General features: G+C 39.0%; 1 protein-coding gene across 6 annotated transcripts in view; it reads left to right on the forward strand.

Moving 5' to 3' along the window:
- Positions 1-12,560, forward strand: part of LOC129733853 (pyrokinin-1 receptor) — a 100,998-nt gene extending 88,438 nt beyond the window's left edge. For 5 of the 6 annotated variants that reach the window (XM_055695401.1, XM_055695400.1, XM_055695402.1 and 2 more), the window contains exons 3-5: positions 1,582-1,802; positions 2,944-3,064; positions 11,388-12,560. In XM_055695401.1, the coding sequence (XP_055551376.1) occupies positions 1,582-1,802; positions 2,944-3,064; positions 11,388-12,181 (1,136 nt within the window). In that variant the 3' untranslated portion in view covers positions 12,182-12,560. The remainder of the gene's footprint in view (positions 1-1,581; positions 1,803-2,943; positions 3,065-11,387) is intronic. The other variant, XM_055695406.1, reaches the window with a different exon arrangement.
- Positions 12,561-20,485: the final 7,925 nt, after the last annotated feature.

Here is a 20,485-nt window from a genome sequence, read left to right on the forward strand (position 1 = left end):
TTTTTTTACTATATTCTTACCGTCTTGGAAAAAAAATCAATTCCAACACGCCAAACAAAACTGAAAACTTGTAATTAGGTCCTGTCATGATGGAAACTTTGCGATCCAAAAATCCGCTGAACCTTAATTCTCGAGTAACTTTTCAAAAGAACCTAGATAACAATGAGAGTTTCTCTCGTCTTTCAGGTTGTTCCGGTTATTATAGCATTATCATAAAAGTTTACAATGATTTCTCTTCTTTCGAAAGATTGAAATACTGCCTATCATCTTACTGCAAATAGTATCATGAAAAATGGAAAGATAAATTAATTATTAATTAAAGAGAAAGTAAACAAACAAAGTCTCACAATGTTACCTTGGGCCTTTTGAAAAGTTATTCGATAATTATTATGACTGAATCAAATGAATAAGGGATAAGTTTTGGATTCTTTCGGTACATTTGTGAACAAAATGATGATGCCTTTTCAAGATTTTTTAACTTTAAAAGCAACCTTTCTTATTTTTAATGACTATAATGCAAGTCAAACTATTTTCATTTCAATTTCAAGCAGCAAATGTGGAGTTGACGCTTGAAAAATGTACTAACTGGGGAAATAGGTAATTAGAAAGTGTGCAAGCGATACAAAATAGCTATTTAGCGAAGTGTAATCGGAAACGCATCTGACCGGCGATTAGAAGTTGTGGGTTCGTGTCCTACCTTTTGGATTTTATTTTTCATAAATTTCTAATTAACTATTTCTATACTTAGTACTTAGTTTTTAAAACATTTAAACACATTCAGTTAATTTCCCTTGATGTTGATTTGAAAATGTTTGATGATTAAACCCCGCTTTGCGACGATGCTTTTTGATTGTAGTGGAAAATGTTTTAACTCGAACGATTTCCAAGAAGTCTGACCTGTTTGCTCCTGGGACTTTAAAGCTGAAACCGATGTCCCAGAAGTAACTAATTGGATTTTATCAGCTCTTTTTAAACATTCTATCTGATTCCTTGCTTTAAGCTATTTCCTTATTTCAAAAATTGCAAAAAAATCCTCTTATTCCCGTGGTGAATTGAAGCCCCAATCCACTTCCTCCCTTGCTGCGAATTTATTGAATAAAAAGAGGAGATAACTGTTTATTGTTGCTTTTAACTTGTGGAAGAACTGCTTAAAATGGGTGATTGTGATCATATCACCTTAATTGAAACCCACTCACCGTTGAAGTGAAAATCTAACTTTCCACGCATGCTGCGATTTAAAGTCGCTATGAAGCAAATTGAACGCAGCGGTATTATTTTCATTTATTTTCGCACAGCGTGTTGTCGATATCGTTAGCCCCCTTCTCTTCCACTAATTCCGACTGTAGAAGAAGACACGAACGTTCATTCGCTATGGGATTCTATGCAAGAAATGCTAATGCTTGAGGATAGCTACTTGAAAACAGCAATTCAATTAAATTTAGCATAAACGTATTTGACACTTGTCGGTGTTGTTTGCCTGAACAACAGAAAATCGGCGCCTACTTTTTGCCAGCGCGTGCCGCATGTGCGTGCTTGCATTTTACGTCAGGTTATAATTTTTTTTTATTATTTATTCCCTAGTCGCAGTCGTGGTTGCATTTTTCATCTGCTGGGCTCCCTTCCACGCCCAAAGGCTCGTGTACATCTACGGTGTCGACAAGGACCACCAACCGACGGATCCGCTGATCTTGAAGTTTTTCGTCGTCACAACTTACGTCTCCGGTATCCTGTACTACCTTTCAACCTGCATCAACCCGCTGCTGTATAACATTATGAGCAACAAATTCCGCCAGGCTTTCAAGGTAAAAGTACTATCCATAGAATGCCTTTGTTTTACGCTAAAACCCACCCACTGAAACACACCAGTGGTCTGTGCTCTTCTCGGAGTTTTTCCTTTCTTCCTGCAATCTGCACTTTATCTTCCATCCTAGAATGATGTTCCACAATGAACCGTAAACAATGCTTATTTTATCATCTTCACCCTCAGTTATAAAGTTAGCTTCAACTTTCATTATCGTTCTTCCATCATTTAAATTACTGACAGTTTATAGACTGGCAGAGTATGGACTGTATCCACCGAGACTAGCTGAAAACTTTCGACCTCAATCGCATTCAATTTCCGGTTGAGTTCAACCGGAGCTTAACGTAATTTGTGTTTCCGAAAAGTTTTACCCACATTTTCGAGTGAGGTCAGTCGGAATCCGAAGCACGATTAGCTGGCTGGTAGTGTGTGAAATGCAGTGGTGGGCACCATTCCGCTAATTCGCCAATTCGCTAATTAGCGGCGCTAAAATTCAGTTAGCGATTTAGCGATTTCGCTAATTTTTGAGCTGGTTAGCGAAACTGTTAGCGTCGCTAAAATTTTGGCCTTCGAAACGTTAATCGCTAATTCGCTAAATTTTGTAGAGAAGCGACAATAGAAATATTTAGAAAAACTGTGAATTGCTGATCTGCCGGTACCTGGATAACTGTCCCATATTGAAAAACAACATGTTGAGAAAACGGCGATTTGATAGTATCCGTTAATTTTCGGATTTCCAGCAATGACATCCAGAACCAAAGACCATAACAGTTTCATGGCACCACAAGATTATCGTTGAGAACAAAAAAACCATGGATGGAATTGGTTGTACGTTATATAACTTGTAAAAATGACAAAATGGGAGAAAATATGCGGGTACATTTCAAAAGTACTCGTATATTTTGTCCCGTCACATATAAATTCAACCAGCAACCTGCAGTATATAATTTTGCCCCTGCAGCTGAATTTTTAGAATTAATATTGAAATTAGCAGGGGCGTCAGTTTAACTATTCACATTATCAAATTCATTATCATCATCATCATCATCATCATCATCCTTACCTTAGCAACATCGTTTACTCGTTTCCCGTAAATAAATATGATCATTCAAGAAGATACATTTACAGTCTGTCTTGTTTAGGAGACGCTGGCCCACTGTTGTTACTGTTCGCGGAAATCAAGCTGCAAGGAGCGTTCATACCGAATCTTGTGTCGAAGCGACCGACGTCCAGCTGCAAACAAAGAATCTTCTGAGTTCTCAGGTTGGTATTTTTTTTCCTTTTTTTTTTTGTTCCGCCCCCCACCAGGGAGGGTATTTCCAATTTCCGTTGAAGCACCTATACGCGTTGTTGTTTACTTGGAATGTCGTTTTACATGTTGAATAAATCGTTTGATTGGCCAACAATGGTTACGTGGCTGCATTCCATTTGAATAATTTGTGGGAGATAATTTGCTGAAATGCTTGGTCACGCGTAGAAGCATAAATAGTGAAGAAAGGCATTCAGTGGCTTCACTGGAAATAGGACGTCTTTTTGAAAAGAACCACAGTACTAGAGAAATTGTTATTTTCTCTAGAATTTTTTTCTACATAATAGCTTTACAATATTCCACTCAAAGAATGTCAAGTGGAAGATTGTTTTGAACGTTTAAAGCGATGTCGAACGATTGTTTTAGCATTGTTTGATACTGTACTGTCGGAATTCTCTATTTGGAAATGAGCACATGACATAATTCATATCGTAATTCGTAACTGAAATTTTCGTTCTCATATTTTCATTAAAACCCTTGACTTGTTGTCTGGCACATTCCTTCTAGGACTTTTCTGAGATATTTTTGAAATTCAACCAGAACATTTTTAATCAATTTCGAACATTCATACGTTTTCGAGAGTAATTTGTGGCTTATTTAAAATTTTTCAAAATGTGTTGAGGTGTTTATGAATATTTTCAATATGTTCAGACAGATTTTTGTGACATTATTTGATTCCGATACATTTTTACGATTATAGAATATCTTTGAGGCACTGGTGGTGGTTTTGTGAAACTGTTTGAACCCTTTCGAGTAATTTTTGGAAACGATTCGATTCTGGAGAATGCTTGAAACAGATTTATGAGAAGTTTTGGGACATAATCGAATCGTTTTTGGGTCATTTTTTAGAGCTTGTTTGGAGTTTTAGGACATTATTTGAGTGGTTGGAAAGAGTTAAGAATTGGAGAATTTCTATAAATTAGAAAGACAATAAAAAAAACACGGAGCAAAAAAATAAAGAATCTTTAGATTCCGGTAATTTTAAATCAAAGAGTCAGAAAATTTTAATAACGGACAATTATACATACTTTAAAATTAAAAGAAACAAAAAAATTAAAAGTTAGAGAAAAAGTCAGACAAAATAACCTTTATCTTAATTTTAGAACATCCAACGATAGCAAAAAAAAAACTGTGTTTTTCAAAAAAATTGAATTGAATTGAACAAATTGAATCGACAATGGTATTCAACTTCAAAAAAAGTCAGAAATTGAAACTAAGAAAACAAAACTATTCGAAAAATTCAGAAAAATAAATTAAACTTAGCTGAAAACATCCAGGCAATCGAAAATTTTATATCATTCTACGGCAAGGTGATGTACCCAACCTAACTGCCCGAATTTACTACACGCATTGCCCTGTGAGAGTTATTTTTGTGACAGAGAGATAGAGAGAGAGAGAGAGTCTGATGGGCAAAAATTGTCGGTTTTTCATGGGTTTACCTTTAATCGCACTGACGAAACTACTCATGCATCATCAATCATAGTAACCCATGAGTTAGCGAAAAAGATTTGACAGCTCTATCAGTCAAACTCTAACTGTGATGGCGAAAAAAGTGAAGCTACTTCGTTCGGAAGTCTGAAAGAAAGCCCGGTTCCGGACGCCCAACGACCCTGAGCGACAAGAGGCTTCAAAGGGTGCTGAAGAGGAAGACCGAGGGAAAAGTGGTTGAATCGCTCCGTGTACTTGGCCGGGAGGTTGGTGCATGCGCTAAAACAGTGAAAAAGTATCTGGAGAACATGGACATCGTGTCAGGAAGCGGCAGTCCCGTCCACTTGTCTTGGAGCTGAAGGCAATGACGCAGCGACAACGGTTAGATAAGATGGTCAAGTCGATTTTCCCGGCGAATCGCGACGTGGCAGTGGTGATGGACGACGAGACCTATCTCACCCTGGATGGCAACGATTAGCAAGGTACTTTGTATTTTACATGTGGTCCCCGTAGTTCTGTGGTTAGCGATGTCGGTCGGCTAGCTCTCCCACACGGTTGTGATATCGGGTTCGATTCCCGATCAGGTCAAGGATCTTTTCGAGCTGGAAATTTCCTCGACTCAGCACTGGGGCACGGTATATCGTTGTACTTATCCTACAACATGCAAAATGTGCCGAAAACAATATCGATAACGAATTCTCTCAACTAATCTAGTTGATCGAGACCGCATTAGCCCCCCGTGCGTGCGATATTGTTGTATATTGTTGTATTTTACCTCCCCCACGAAGGAAGTGAGCACCGAGGTTAAGTTTATTTCACAGATCAAGTTCCTCAAGAAGGTGCGGCTGTGGCTCACAAACAGCGAGAAAGGGATGTCAAAGTTGCTCTTCTTTCACTCCGAGCTGGCCGTAAACGGGGTAATTTATAGTACGAAGTGCCTGCCAGAAGTTGTGTCGTTCATCAAGAATAAGGGCGAAGACACGGTGTTCTGGCTAGATTTGGCGTCGTCCCACTACTCGAAGCGATCGTTGGAGGAGATGAAGCGGCTGAATATCGATGTGGTACCAAAGTCGGCGAATCCGCCCAACGTCCCCCAGCTGCGTCCCATCGAAAATTTCTGGGAAAAACTTAAAGCGCAACATCTATTCCAACAGTTTTGTCGCGAAAACGGAGGAGGAATTAATAAACAAAAAACAAAGAAAGAGCTTTAAAACATGCCTACACGCATGTTTTCGTCCGCCATGGCGAATGTTCCGGTTAACTGCCGGAAGGCCGCTCGCAAGGGCATAAAATTTTTAGGCAAATAAGATAATATAATTACCATTCATAGGAAATTTATCCAACTCAATTATCGTTAGGAGGGACGTGAAAATTGTCATCAGCGACATGACTGAGCATGCCATGTAAGCCTTACGCCGCACAGTGGGGCCGTTTTGAAAAAAGACGGTCAAAAGTCTTTTCTCACTTTTCCTTACATTTTAGGAGTTTGGTGTCTTCGGAAGAACTATTTAGAATACTGATTACAATTATCTGAAATTTTCATATAATTACTTGTTAAGCTAGTATTACACTTAGAAAAATTGACTTTTTGATTTTACGAGATTTTGATCTTCGGCATTGTTGTAGAGCTATCGATTTCATGAAACTTTGTCGAAGATACAAAATTCCTATGTCTTATCTCTGAAGAAATATAACCGTTTTCCTTAAGACTACTTTGAAACTAGTTTTTTTGACTCAAATTATATCTTAATTAAATCTGATCGACTTGAGATGTTCTAGATAGTTTTTGATAATAACAAAATGCTTTTTTTCTAAAAAAAGAAGTTAATTCTGTTGAACCAACTCCGAGATAGAGCGATTTTAAAGTAAAATTATATCAAATTTGTTTTGGCATGCACACATATTTTTCAGAATCGGGACTCATTTTCATAGTTTTAAAATAGGGTTTTTGATCCTGATTCGAACCATACAAAAATTGATCCTGGTTCGAACTATTTTGAAAAACCCCGAATAATAATATTAAGTTATCTTATTGCAGATTAGAATGCTTGAATAATATGCATTATATGTATGTCTTAGTATCTCAATTTATTTATGAAATGAAAACTACAGCCTTATGCTCAATTACTTACAATTAAAAAAGCTTTGAATTTGGTCTTGGTTGTTAATATACGACATGGCTTTCCGACTCAAATTTAGATTACTCAAAGCACTTATATATAAGCAAAACCAGGTTTGAGAAGTGTAGGCCTAAATATTCTTCCATTCCTGTAGCCTTATTTCATTGAAAAGTTAATCAAAATTGAAAAGTTAAGCAAAAATGTGACTGTAGTATTTGATCCTGCTTCGAACTACCGCTGATCTTGGTTTGAAGTAGCAAGCTTCCACATATCAGCGCGAGAGGCGCTAGGCATTGTTGATATTTAAATCATAGTAGTCTCAATGTTTTGGACGGAGTTTTTGCGGAAATCTGTAGAAAAACTGTCCGGAAGCCCCGTTATTGATCGAAAAACGGTCAATCTATCTTCCGACTCGGCTTAATTGGTGTTCTGAATGCTGTTCCACTTGAAAGGTAGGTCTGTGCGATGTGCTCGATTCACAATTTACAGTTTTCTTTTCCGCTAAGGTCAGCATAATGAAACCAGTAAAATATTCATCGGAGGCGCTGAAAAATGTCGTTGAACAAGTGAAAAATGGTTCCTTGTCAGCATACGCAGCTCACAAGAAATATAAGATCCCAAAATCGACATTAAGTAACAAACTGAAGAGAATCCATTCACAGCCGATGGGAAGCCAAACAGTTTTAAACGCTGTACATGGAAAACAGCTGGCAGCTTGGATTCTCCTGTGCGCTGCGGCCGGATGTCCCAAAACTACCAAAGAAATACTGGTGGCAGCATCTGATCTCGCAACTTTACAAGGCAATCCGTTTAAAGGGGGGCTGCCATCCAAGGGCGGAGGCCCTTGGAAGAGCATCCGCTAAGTTGACCGCTAAACAACTTCAGGGATGTTTTGAGCTCGTTTACAGCCTATTTGAGAACGAGGGACAATTAGATCTCCTTAACCGACCGGAATGCTGGTGGAACGCGTACGAATCAAATTTCGTTATGAATCCGATACCCAGGAAAGTCTATGCAAAAAAGGGGCAAAGGTGGTTTACAATGTCGAGAGAGGAAAGCCCAAGGAGAACATAACGTGTACGTAGCTGCAGACGGGTGTTTTATTCCTCCGTTAATCACTTCTAAGGAATCCTTTAGTGACCTTGTTGCTGCAGCTACAGTGCCCGGAGCTGTTGGTGCCAATTTTGGCTTTAACCAGACTGAATCCGGATGGATGAAAGGAGATGCTTTTTATCACTTTGTAACGCAGCACTTAAATCCTCGTTGGATCGAATTAGATATTGCACGTCTAATTGTACTGGTTGTCGATGGATACTCTGGCCACCACTATTTGAAGCTGTATAAATGGTGCTACGAGAATGAAGTGAAGCTGCTGGTATTATATCCCAATTCGACACATATTTTACAGATTCTTGACGTTGCTGTATTTGGACCTCTCAAGGCAAAATGCACCTAGCTGTACCAAAAGTGGAATTCAAACAATACTGAGAAAATTTTCAACGAAGTTGAGTTTGTGAAGTTGCTTAAGGAGACAGATGATGCGGTTATTCGAAAAGAAAGCATCGTTCAACTGGACTTCAACCTTTCAAATACTCAAACATGGACAAATCTCGTCTAGTCCATACGTCGCTCTCATCTACTCCCAAATCAACGTTGGACAGTTCGGATACACTGCAATTTTAATATCCACCATCCGAAGACGGTCAGTCTGTCAAGGTGAACAATAATCCGCTCCCGACATGCAGCTTTTCTAGTATGGATATATCGGAATTTGAAGGAACCAAATTGCATTTTGAAAAAAACTCATTGCGAAACTATGGGAACCGATGGGAATGAACTTGGCGGACATCCTGTGGAAGAACCATCGTCATCATCTAGTTCTCAGCTAGTGTCTGAATCAAATGAGCCACAGCCAGGGTTGATATATGTTGACACTCTTGCGTGAAAGTGAAAAAAAGCATCCATAAACGTTATTATTTTACAATCCTTTCAGAGTTCTCCCTTCCCGCTTTTTGCATGAAAGTGAACTGTCAAAACACCTCATTATATTTCATGCGATGAAAGCAATACAACAAAATCAGTTTATCAGTTAACGAAGATTGTCAAGGCATCGGTCAGTGTCAGTGAAAAAGTGTCTCGGTTAGGTTCATTTTGGTTGAGTGGACTGTTTGTTTTTCTTTTTCGCTTTGAAGTGAAGATCATTTGGTTGGATTTGTCGTCAAATTTTATTCCGTAACCGTGAACGATGCGCGCGATCTATTTCATCTGAGTATAACAGCACGTTACTAGGACGAAAATCTAGTGTATATGAAAGAGTGCTGCGATCATTGGAAGTGAAAATTGAAAATGATTGGCTGTAATTTTCGAAGAATTTTGCTGGGGAAAATGACTTTTATCAGCACTGGTTGCCACATAATTCTAAAAGCAATACCAATGCCTCATGGGATGGGTTTTTAGACAATATAAGTAAAGAGCATAGCTCTACCCAGGTTTGGGGACGGATCTATTCTATGAATGCGAAATGGCGAGTCACTTCAGAAAAATTACTTCTCAACACAGACAGTCCGGAACGCTTTAATCCTCGACACTGGCTTAAATGATGCCAACCACGCTCTATTTCACATGATTAAGCCAGACTTTGCCCTATCCAAGATCAAAGAACGGTCAGCAGGAAACGACGAGATAGGATAAAAAACCTTCCCCTATCAGAAAAAAAATGTATTAAGCTCGAGTCTGCAACTACGAGTGGACGGAAAGAACCCTAACGAGCTCGTACACATAAAATAAGTTCAAATCAAGATGGGTTTCCAAGCTTCGCCGCACCTCAAGTCCAACTAGGAAATCCCCATATTGGTTGGTATTCGGTTATTTTTGGCTGTTTTACCAGAAATCGGAAGATTCGATCGATTTTCAGTCCTAAGGCATCTTTTCGATTCCGGAACGATCGTTTTTGGCTTTTCAAAATGGCGTCTGGGGTCGATTTTATGCAGCGAAACCAAATACCACTGCACAAAATAAAACCTTATATCACTTGCTTGCTCACTTGCTACGCCTCTGTTGTTTTTTTTTGCATTTTCTTAAATAAAAAATGAATCGTCATATAACAGTGATCAGCATACGAAAAAAAAAGGTATTAGTAAATACCCATGGTCCTAAGGAAATTTACAGAGAAACTCAAATGGGTCTTGAAGACTATAGTTAGTTTATAGTTTGCTACAAGCAGAGATCGAAACGAATGCTTCTTCTGACTTTGAAGACTTAGCGCTTTCGATGTCAGTAGGTAGTTTTCATTCTGCTCTCCTCAAAAGGAAGCATATTTCTATATTTGAAGTGAAACTGTGAGTTGATTGCATAAGCAGCACGTGTTTGCTATCTATTGGTATCCAGAGCAACATTTCACCTCCACACATTCTAACGATGAAGAGTATTCAGAAGCCTGCCCACATCGCAGCAATCCCACCTGAAAAACAGAGGGAGCTGAGCAGTTAAAAATATCCTTAAAACATCGATTGTAGAACAGAAAACGACATTTTCAATATCGGTAAATGTGCAAACAGTGGCGTTGTTTGCTCAGAAGATCACAGCAATCCTTGAATGCGCTAGACTTATAATAACTATCAAGATTCGAACGTTGATGTTCGACGGCTCCTGCATTGATTTCCAGCAGCAAGCTTTGACTTTTGAAGTGGCTGATTTGCCTGCAAAGCGGAGCCTTTTGGAAGCCGTGACATTTTTGTAGTTATTAACGCGTTTTTATTAATTTTTTTCTGTCCCTCCAAAAGAAATTGCAGGCAAAAAGTTTTCGTACTTCGATATTTTTTTAAGCACTTTGTAGAAAATGCTACACAAAAATTCATTTGCATTGCGTGTTAAAATTATGCTCAGCAATTTAACAGTGGATTCAACAATGCTAGAGAAACACAAAGTCTGTTTTGAATCTATTGGCAGAAGCAGGAGGCGTTACTAAGTGCTTTATTGCAAAAGTGTAGAAAGATCACTAAATCTGCTTTCAACGCTTTTTCGACAAAATAAAAAACGTAGAGTCAATGCGTTGCAGAGAGCATCAACCTAATTGTATAATTATATAGGTACGAAGCAGGAATAAACGCTAGAAGCTGGGCGCGTAAAGACGCTGCTAAACTTCTTTAAAGTGTTACAGGTGGGTGAAAATTTTCCAAGTTCATTTTTCCAATCCCACTCAAAGATGCCCCAAAGATAATGAAGCTTTCAAAGTGAGATCAATACATTCACGCAGTTCAATTTGTGATGCATAAAAAGTGTTTGGATCTTTATGCAAAACATTAAATTGTCATTGTTAAATATCCAAATTTAAATTGCTGCGTTGCAGATTCCAAGTAAATCAGTAGGTTTTAATTGCTCTAGGTAGAAACTAAAACAAACATTAAGCATTGAAGAGTTAACAAAACGATCCAACTGTTTGATGATTTTATTTTGGGTGAAAATGTAGACAAATCACTCCCAGCTGTCCGGTGGCTCTATTGTTGTTGTTCACAAAAGATAATAGCAATCCATGACCAGGAGTAAAGGCGAATGACGGAAAAAATCTCCCACATGACACCAGCATTGATTTTCATCAGCAGGCGTTGACTTTGTATTGTTGCCAATATGATATGAATTATTTATATGAAAAACCGAGAAACTTCAATTGAAATCTGACAGAGAAGCTTTCAGCTGGCTTTAACTCACTTTCTTCATTTCTGTTTTACAGGCAATTCCGCCCAGGATGACAGTCTGTACTCATCCTCCACTCAGAAGCAATCCCTTGACTCCATAGCGCTATCTCGAGGCCAATCTGTGAAGCGTTTCAGCAGCTGCTACGAGCGTGCTGCGGGATCCGAGCGTGGTGAGATTGGCCGCGTCCCGAAGTGTCCGGCGACGAAACCGCCGTCGGCGGCGATGATGACGCCAACCGTTTCGGCCCATCTGGATCTTTATGCGCCGGGTAAGGAACTGTGTATAAATGTCTTCTCATCGAGCGATTCGTTGTCTCGGTCCACCGAGAGTATTTCGCGACTGACTGTAAAACTGAACCGTTTATCTTTCGACGAATCGCAGAAGAATAACACGAAGAAGCCCCCGCGTCGATATGTTTGCCGATCAGCAAGGAGGCTTCCGCCAAATCCAACCATGGCTACGGGAGGTGACCGTCCTACTGCTGCTACTCAGGAAACCACAGAAGTCAACTTGGTGTGCCGCAACCATGGTCCCGTAGAAATACTGTTCAAGCACAAAAACCAGAGCAAGCAGCGCACTGGGTTTAAGTTTTGGAAAATTTTTCGTCGTCGACGGCAGCAGAAATGGCGCCGAGCTTCGGCGTATTTTTGTAGCCCCACGAAGTGCGGCCAGAACGATAACGCATCGCAGAAGGAAGACGTTCCCGGGCGGTCCTCTCTAGCATTAGATTTTGGTAAACCCCAAAACTGCAGACACCAAGAGGATGATCTGGAGGCGTACATGAGGGAGATAAAGCTGAGAGAAAATGTGTCGAATACCGTTTGTTGAGAGAGAGAAAAAAGGGAATAAATTTATTTCTTGTATTACCTAAGCATCATCGAAATCTACTGGTTAGTGAAAAAGTACTTTTAGGATGAGTGTTTTCTAGGTTAAGTCCACTATCTATTTACATATGTACAAACAAATAAAAAAATGGAAAAGGAGAGATGAATGCAAAAAACTTCACATTGAAGAGAGCAGAGGTTTCAGTAAATTGAATGAATAATACAAGTAGATTTCCTATCATGAAGTAATATTAAATCGATTCGAATGGCTGTGCATAAATAAGAGTTAGTTTTTCGTTAGGACTTTCTTAATATCCCTACTACTTGTGATATGTTTTCAAAGAAATATATTCAGCTGTTGTCTATGTTGTATAGAATTAAAACCTTCACACAGTTTTTATTGCTCTTTTTTCGCAATTGGATGACATATTTTGCTTTCACATAAAATTCGTAAACTTCTGGCCTTTAAAAGCGTTTTTAGAAATGTTTGTTGCTATCCAGTGCTCTATTTAGGATCATATTTATTGCTTGCAAACCTCAAGTTTAAAATATTCATGGTAAGCGTTTCAGTACAACTGAGCCGAACACCGTAAAAAAAGGTTGCCATTAAATTTTATTTTATTGCATGCATTTTTGAATGCTGAAAGTTGAATTCCAGCAGATGGTGTATTCCTAGTATCGACTTCGTACACATTCAACTTTTCCATCGCCTCACAAATTGCTTCTTTCTTCGCAGATGATTGCATTCCGTAATTCTTTCCAGAATAATCAACATGCGTGGTTCCAACCTGGCAATCGATATGAACAGACATCATATCTTCGCTAATTTCGGTAATAAACTTCACTGTTAACTAACGAAACAGTTCAACCGAAAACGGAAAATCAACAACGAATGAAGCGAATCGAAACGATTTCGCCCAAACTTTTCTGCGTTTCGAATAGCTTTGATCGTTTATCAGCTTTGACAGCTCAGTCCAAATGGATGAAAGTCTGCCACAATCAAGCCATGTGTGAAAGTTCTTTTTTTTATTTGGCGCTTCTTTCCACTTTTCTTCCAGGCTTTGTTGGATGGTCTGTCTCTCATCCTCTCTCATAATTTAATAATACCTTAGTTTGCACATAAGCTTCCTACTGATGGAATTCACTCTTGCTTTTCAAACTCTATTCGACAGTTAATCTAATTTTGAAAAAGGTGCTTCCTTTCTAACAAAACAGACATCGATCTACGTGCCAATTTAATGAAAAGAAAAATAGTCGGTTCGTGTTTAAAATTTGTTATATTCATCGACTCGATAGTAATTTAATACTATATACAGGGTAAGATAAATGAGGGCTTGCGCCTTTTACGACCGGCCAGTAGGTATGATAATTTGAATTCTGACCATCTATTAATCGAATTATTCGTATACAATATTGAATCGCAGTTTTGCGATAAATGCTCCGGAAAAAGTGAAAGGGCATCCAACTGTAAAGATAACTGATTCATACGACATTAGAAGAACAGTCTTCGGATAGAATTGGCTTGCCTTTAATAACACCAACTTTATATCGCAGTATGCCATGTGATTCAGAGTTGTGTTGTTTTGATTTCTGTTTACGGATTACACCATCGGCTCTCGATTGTATATTGTGTATACAAACCGCAGCCTCGATTCCCGCCAGAAGGTAACATATTACATCCTGTTTCCGTTACCCCGGTTTAGAATCGGTTTTATATTTTGCCCACAGCTAAAAACCGGACTCTCAGCTCACGTTCTCAGTGTTGTATTGTATGTCAGGCCTAGTGTCTGCAGCGTGCTTTAGAAAGGACTAGGACAGGTGAGTTTGTTCTCATATATAACGGTGTGAGTCGACGATGGCAGCGGAAGGATACTGGTTAGTTGAAATTTCATACTACTTTAATGCTAACAATGTTTTTTTTTGTGAGTCTGAGTGGCACCACAGTTTTACCGTTTTTTTACCGTACAAGTTTGGTTCAGAGGTTCTGTAAATATGAGATAAAGATTGTTACCATGTAGAGTTCATTAACGTAAACATAAATGAGTTCGAAAATCCTTCATTGGTCTCCGATTTCTCGATAGTGTTCTAGGGAATTTTCCCGTACCGCTCTTTTTGTTGCGGTCTTTGTCGGCCCCGGTTTATTATATTCGCATCAGAAAAACAGTTCTTCAGTTTCCGAGAAGCTGCGATCCAAAGTCAATGTTTTGCTTTATGCGGTATCGAAGCTCATTACTGTTTTGGCATTGACATTGAGACAGAATTCAGTAACGAAATGGTATGTATCAGTTTCAAAAAAAAACTGAAGGGATTCAAATGAACAGCGACCGTGGCATTCTTCGTGAGCCGCAATTGCAACAGTTTGTTTTGCTTTTTCCGTTCTGCATACCAATTTGATTATTTTCCAAGCATCATGAATAAAACACAATTAAATAGTAGAATTTCAGTAAATAAACTGACAATTGTAACAGCCACCTACTTCTGATACATGTTGGATGCGAGGCTGAATGCACTGTTGGAGGAGTTTTTTAAGCAACAGAAAAATAGATGAAAAAGTATGTTTTTAAACAATTTTGAATGTTATTGTTTTGACGTTGACTAACGTCTATATCGAAGTTAGGCCCCTGAATTTGAAAATCTTGTAATTCAACCAGAGAAAACCAGGGAAAAGTGGTCAGGTTTTGAGCGCTTATTTTGCAGTCATCTATAATCAGGTTTTCGAGGTTTTGGCATCAATCGATCAGAAATTCTTTTACGGTTAAATTTATGTAACAAAAACAAATTATTTTTTGAGATACACTATTGAAAAATTGCTAATCAATATCGATTGTCTAAATCATACCGCGCAGCCAATCACTACCTCTCTTCCCAAGCACAGTCAACACTAACGGATACAATCGATCTGACTTTGTTGTTATTGTTGTTGTCACTTTCTGTTTCCGATGTTTATGCTGCTGCTAGCGGAAAATAACAGGAGGGTTGCGTGCAAAGCCACGACCGCAAGGTTGAAGTAGAATACTTTTACAAGAAAGATAACCTTGCGTGTCAGTCATTTTTTCTAGTAAATAAACGTTGACTAATCAGATCAATCAAAATTTGCGCTTCAACAAGGATTGACAATTTTCAATAGTATAGTAAGTTGCTTGTCATGGTTGGGGCTTGACAATTTTTAAGGTTTGAGATGAAATTTTTTCGGATGTCGTGCTCATGACTGAAGAAAAAGATTATTCAGTACGTTCTGAGACACGGAAATAAAGTAAAATCTATAACTTTTACAAATTTAAAAATGTAAATTAACTCATTATAAAATATTAGCTCTTCAATCAAGTTTTTTTTTGTCTTGAAAAGGACAATTTGTTGTTCAATTTAGTATCGGATAAGATGCCGATTACATTTTTGCGTTATCACTGATAGTGCGAACAAAGCATTCGTTGTGATAAAGTAAACAGTGAAATGCTGATATAACACTCAAAACTAGACGGATCACGTGTTGTCAAAATGAGTCAACTTTTCATTGAATGCATTTTCTAGTGCCCACTACCGCACAGAGATTGCATTTCACTAAAGTTCCTCACTGCATCAGCCGCTATCGATGCTGAGATCCGCTGCAACTAGTGCGCTATCCATATCCATGCCACAGTTGTGGCCGCTATATGCTGCCATTTGGTATCCGCTGTCCATGCATCAGCTGGCCCAGCTGCTATCGTTGCTGGGATCCGCTGAAAATAGTGCGCTATCCATTCCTACGGCACAGCTGTGGCCGCTATCCGCTATCGCTGGTGCTGCTGCTAAGGGAGGACGACTGCTGTTGTCGCTGTCTAGAACTATTATGAGCGGCTTCGATTGATTGATTGATTTCTTTTGGAGGGACTTCAACCCCAAACGGTCATTCGTCCCTAATATGAGCGGCTTCGACTGAAACAGGCTCTTATATAGAGATGAAAAGCTTATCGATAGTTATCGATAGGAGTAAGAAATCATCGATAACTATCGATAGCCGCATCAGTCGATATTTCCCATCGTTACTCTTATACTGACAAAGAGCACATTTCAAATTCCAAAGTCTATGTTTTTGTCGACTTTGCTTGGGAAGCAATCATGTTAACGACTAATCAATCAATCAAATTTTGCGCTTCAACAAGGATTGACCATTTTCAATAATATAGTAAGTTGCTTGTCATTATTGGGGCTTGTTTTTCAATTTTGATTATGCGAAGAATTGATTTTTATGCAGATAGTAAAAGTTTCGGCTGTCGTGTTCATGACTGAACGAAAAGATAATTCAGCACGGTCTGACACACGGAGATAAAGTAAAATTTATATCTTTTACAAATTTGAAAATCCGAATTAACTCGCGCGCGCCGTACTGTACCTTAGTGAACTTGTATATTAGAGAAATGGCAAAGCATTCACCGTTAAGGAAACTGTCAACATCAAAACGAGGGAGCTGTATAATTTTGAATTGCCGTTATCCGTTTTGATGTTGACAGTTGCCTTAACGGAGAGTGTCTCTGCGTCTCTCTGGTGTATAGGCTGCCTAACGTACCTACATAAGATATATGCCGTCAGACCCTTCTGTAGGTGTATTAATCGGAAGAATTCACAAAACTATATTACTACGATCAGATTATCACGAACCTTCAGATCCTGATTTGCAATATCTATACACTAAGGTCACTTTTTACGCGGCTTTTTTACGCGGATTCCGGAATTTATTCGGTGTTTTTTACGCGGATTCCGGAATTTAAGCGGTATTTTTTTGTGCGGATTTCGGTTCCTCTCCACTCGGATTGCAGAATTTACGCGGATTCCGGAATTTACGCGGTTTTTTACGCGGCATGTATTTCCCGCATAAAAAGCGACTTTAGTGTACTCAATTCGAAAATTCTATCCAACATCAACATGTACTAGAAAATATAAACAATTCTAATGGTTTTACTATTTTTAACTCCGGAAAACTTATGTTGTAATTTCAAACCACATTTTTATTCTTAGAACTACAAAACAGAGTTCTATCATAAGATAGTCAATGACATCTAAACCGACGAAAGAAACACTTCTGTTAACCAACGTAACACACTCTGCATCCGGTGAAAAGAAAAATGTTACTCATTTTCGTACCGTTAGCATAATAAGTATAGTAACAAAACGTTCTTAATTCATGTTAACAAAAGTCGAATGAATTAATCACAGAATTTTGAATTGATAAATAAATGAACTAGGTTATCTCATTGATAATTCGAACAGTGTTTTGATGCATGCTGCTATAACACCGTAAATAAAAAAACATAAAATCCCCTGCCTGTATCCTTCTGCGCAAAATTAATTTCCTTCTCGCACCATTAGCGCGAAGCAACATGCGAGGCAAGCTCGCGAGACGAGCTCACGAGATTTTGCACGCAAGCTGTCTCAAGTACGCGTCGCCCATGCACCGCACTCGTTAAGTTGAGAGACGAGGTATCTTCGTGTACGTCACAAAAAATTCCCAAGTTTTCTCGCTCGCACGCTGCACACAGCACGTAGCGACTGAATGAGAAACGAGACTTGTAGCGCAAAGCACACTGTCTCTTCTTTGTGCGAGCGAGATTTCAGGAAGTCTGGCTACGCCACAGCTGTGTCCGCTTTCCGCCATCGCTGGTATCCACTGCACTGCTACTGCCGCTGCTAAGGAATGACTGCTGTTGTCGCTGTCTAGAACTATTATGAGCGGCTTCGACTGAAACAGGCTCTTTCATTGGCCAAATAGCATGTTTAAAATTGCAAGCTATATGATTCTGTCGACCGTGCTTGGGAAGCAATCATATAACGACCAATCAGAGGTCGAATTTTTTGTTTTGACAAGGCTTGACTATTTTCAATAGTACAATAGTGTGAATGATAAAATTAAAATTATCTTCTTTTGGGAGAATCTTAAAAGATTTTCCAATCTATTGCTGCAAGAACGAAGGAAATCCATCGAATACTAACCGATTTATTAGCATTAGAAATTGGACATATTTTTCACTTTTTTCGGTTTTAGATTTTCATTTCACATCTCTATGTAGCCGAACTTCCTGAGAGAAGTATTCTACTTCAAAAACTTGCAAATATGCATCTTTTTGTTGGTGTTAATTTTACGACAGCGGCCGGCGCCCCATCATTTTGATTCCAAAACTGCACCAGCGACATGCGGATGCTAGGTGATAGCAGCTGAAAGGAGGAAATACGAAATAGTACCGGTCATCTCGTGCCGGTTTCACCCGTAATGCTGGTGGCTTTAGTAGTAAATGGCTACTGCAAAACACTTAAATGGCTGGAATTCTGGACGGACTAACCAAAAACAAAAATGTATTCGGCACCTGGCCCCTTTTGGTGCCTCGAAATTTTGTTACAGAAGCGGCTAATTGAATTTTCTGTTTTACCAAATGCTGCTGCTAGCGGAAAAAACCTTGCAAAAATGCATGTTTGTGTTGGTGTTAATATTATGACAGCGGCCGGCGCAGCTTTCAAGAAACATTTGTCTCTACCATTCCATCATCTATGTAGCCCCTCCCTTTTTCTAATTATCTGACGAAGCCTTGGTATAAAACGTATCGTTCGAACATTTCACCCCATCAGTTTCATTATTAAACCGTACCGGGTACATACGGACGCTCGGTGTTAGCAGCTAAAAGGAGGAAAAACAAAATAGTACCGGTCATCTCGTGCCGGTTTGACCCGTGATGCTGGTGGCTACTGCAAAATACTAAAATGGCTGGAATTCTGGACGGAAACCAGTAAACAAGAAATCGGCAACTGGCACCTTTTGGTGCCTCCCAGTTTTATAATAGAAGCGGTTAGTTGAATTTTATGTTTTACAATTGCTGTTGCTAGCGGAAAAAACCTTGCAAAAATGCATGTTTATGTTGATGTTAATTTCATGACAGCGCTAGGTGTTAGCAGCTGAAAGGAGGAAAGACAAAATAGTACCGGTCATCTCGTGCCGGTTTCACCCGTTATGCTGGTGGCTGTTAGTAATAAATGGCTACTGCAAAATACTAAAATGGCTGGAATTCTGGTCGGACTAACCAGTAAACGAGAACAATCGGCAACTGGTACCTTTTGGTGCCTCGAAATTTTGTTACAGAAGTTTTGTAAAAGAAGCGTTGCAATTCCCTCTACTATTTGCTTCAATGGAATATTTTTTTTTTTTAAGAATACGGTAGTCAACGTCATGCGGTCGTGTCTTGAATACCACCCTCCTACTTTTTCTAATCTTAGAGAATTCATCTAAATGTTTTTGTTGTTTTCTCAGCTAAATTGGTTGTTGAATGTCAATTTACCCGCTGAATTTCGCTCGTTTTAAGTATCAGCTTGCGGTTATATCAAAACGAGTTTCAAAATTGAAGAAATTTCTGATTCAGAAAAATACCTCACAGACTTTTCTACTAGGCTTCACTTTGGCCTAGGCACGAGCACATTAAACATTTGTGGTAAACTACCACTAAGAATGACCGATTGCACATCAACATCAACTAGAATGGTGAAGTGGCTAGATTTCTAACTACGTAATCGTATGATCGCTGAGAAACTGGGCACGTCACAATCGTCCTGGTTTAGCAACAGTTCCGGTGTTCCTCAGGGTAGCATACTTGGACCGCCACAGTTTTAGTTATTCATCAATGACGTTACAAAAATTCGTCCACCAGGCACACGATTGCTATGCCCCGAGGACACAAAAATTTTCAAACTTATGCTGAAGATTGTTGCAGACTTGTGCCACCGTAACTACATGTTGATTAGCATTTTTAAGTGTACCGACAGTGCGTCTTGAACTGTCCTACAGATCAGACGTTTTTTCGGTTGCTTGTGGACTGGTCTTTGACTGCCTATAGCTTCAAAGTTTGTGTTTTGTCAGTGTGTCTTTTAAAGACTATCTGAAAGTTATTTCCCATCAGTCTTTCTCAAGACTACCTACTTTTGAATTTAACATTTGTTTTAACTTTTTTCGTATCACCTGAAATGGCTGGACGGAAAAAGAAACCTCGCATCGCTGCGGGGAGGAAAAGAGAGGCATCTCTTTCTGACACTTCGAGTGTCTGTAGTGACAATCCTTTTGATATTTTGCTTGAGCATGAAGCTGGTGAAATGGAAGTTACCAATAATGAAACTATACAAAATATAAAATCTTTAAAAAAGGAGAAAGTTCCACCTATTGTTGTAACTATTTCTTCTGAATTTAATATATTCAAAAAGGAACTTTCAACGTTTGTTTCTGACGTTAAAGTTACCTATCAAATTGGCCGTAGAGGTGAATGCCGCTTATTAGCCGACTCAGTAAAGGGTCGTGATC

The sequence above is a fragment of the Wyeomyia smithii genome, chromosome 1 (assembly GCF_029784165.1).
Source record: "Wyeomyia smithii strain HCP4-BCI-WySm-NY-G18 chromosome 1, ASM2978416v1, whole genome shotgun sequence".
NCBI classification, from domain to species: domain Eukaryota; kingdom Metazoa; phylum Arthropoda; class Insecta; order Diptera; family Culicidae; genus Wyeomyia; species Wyeomyia smithii.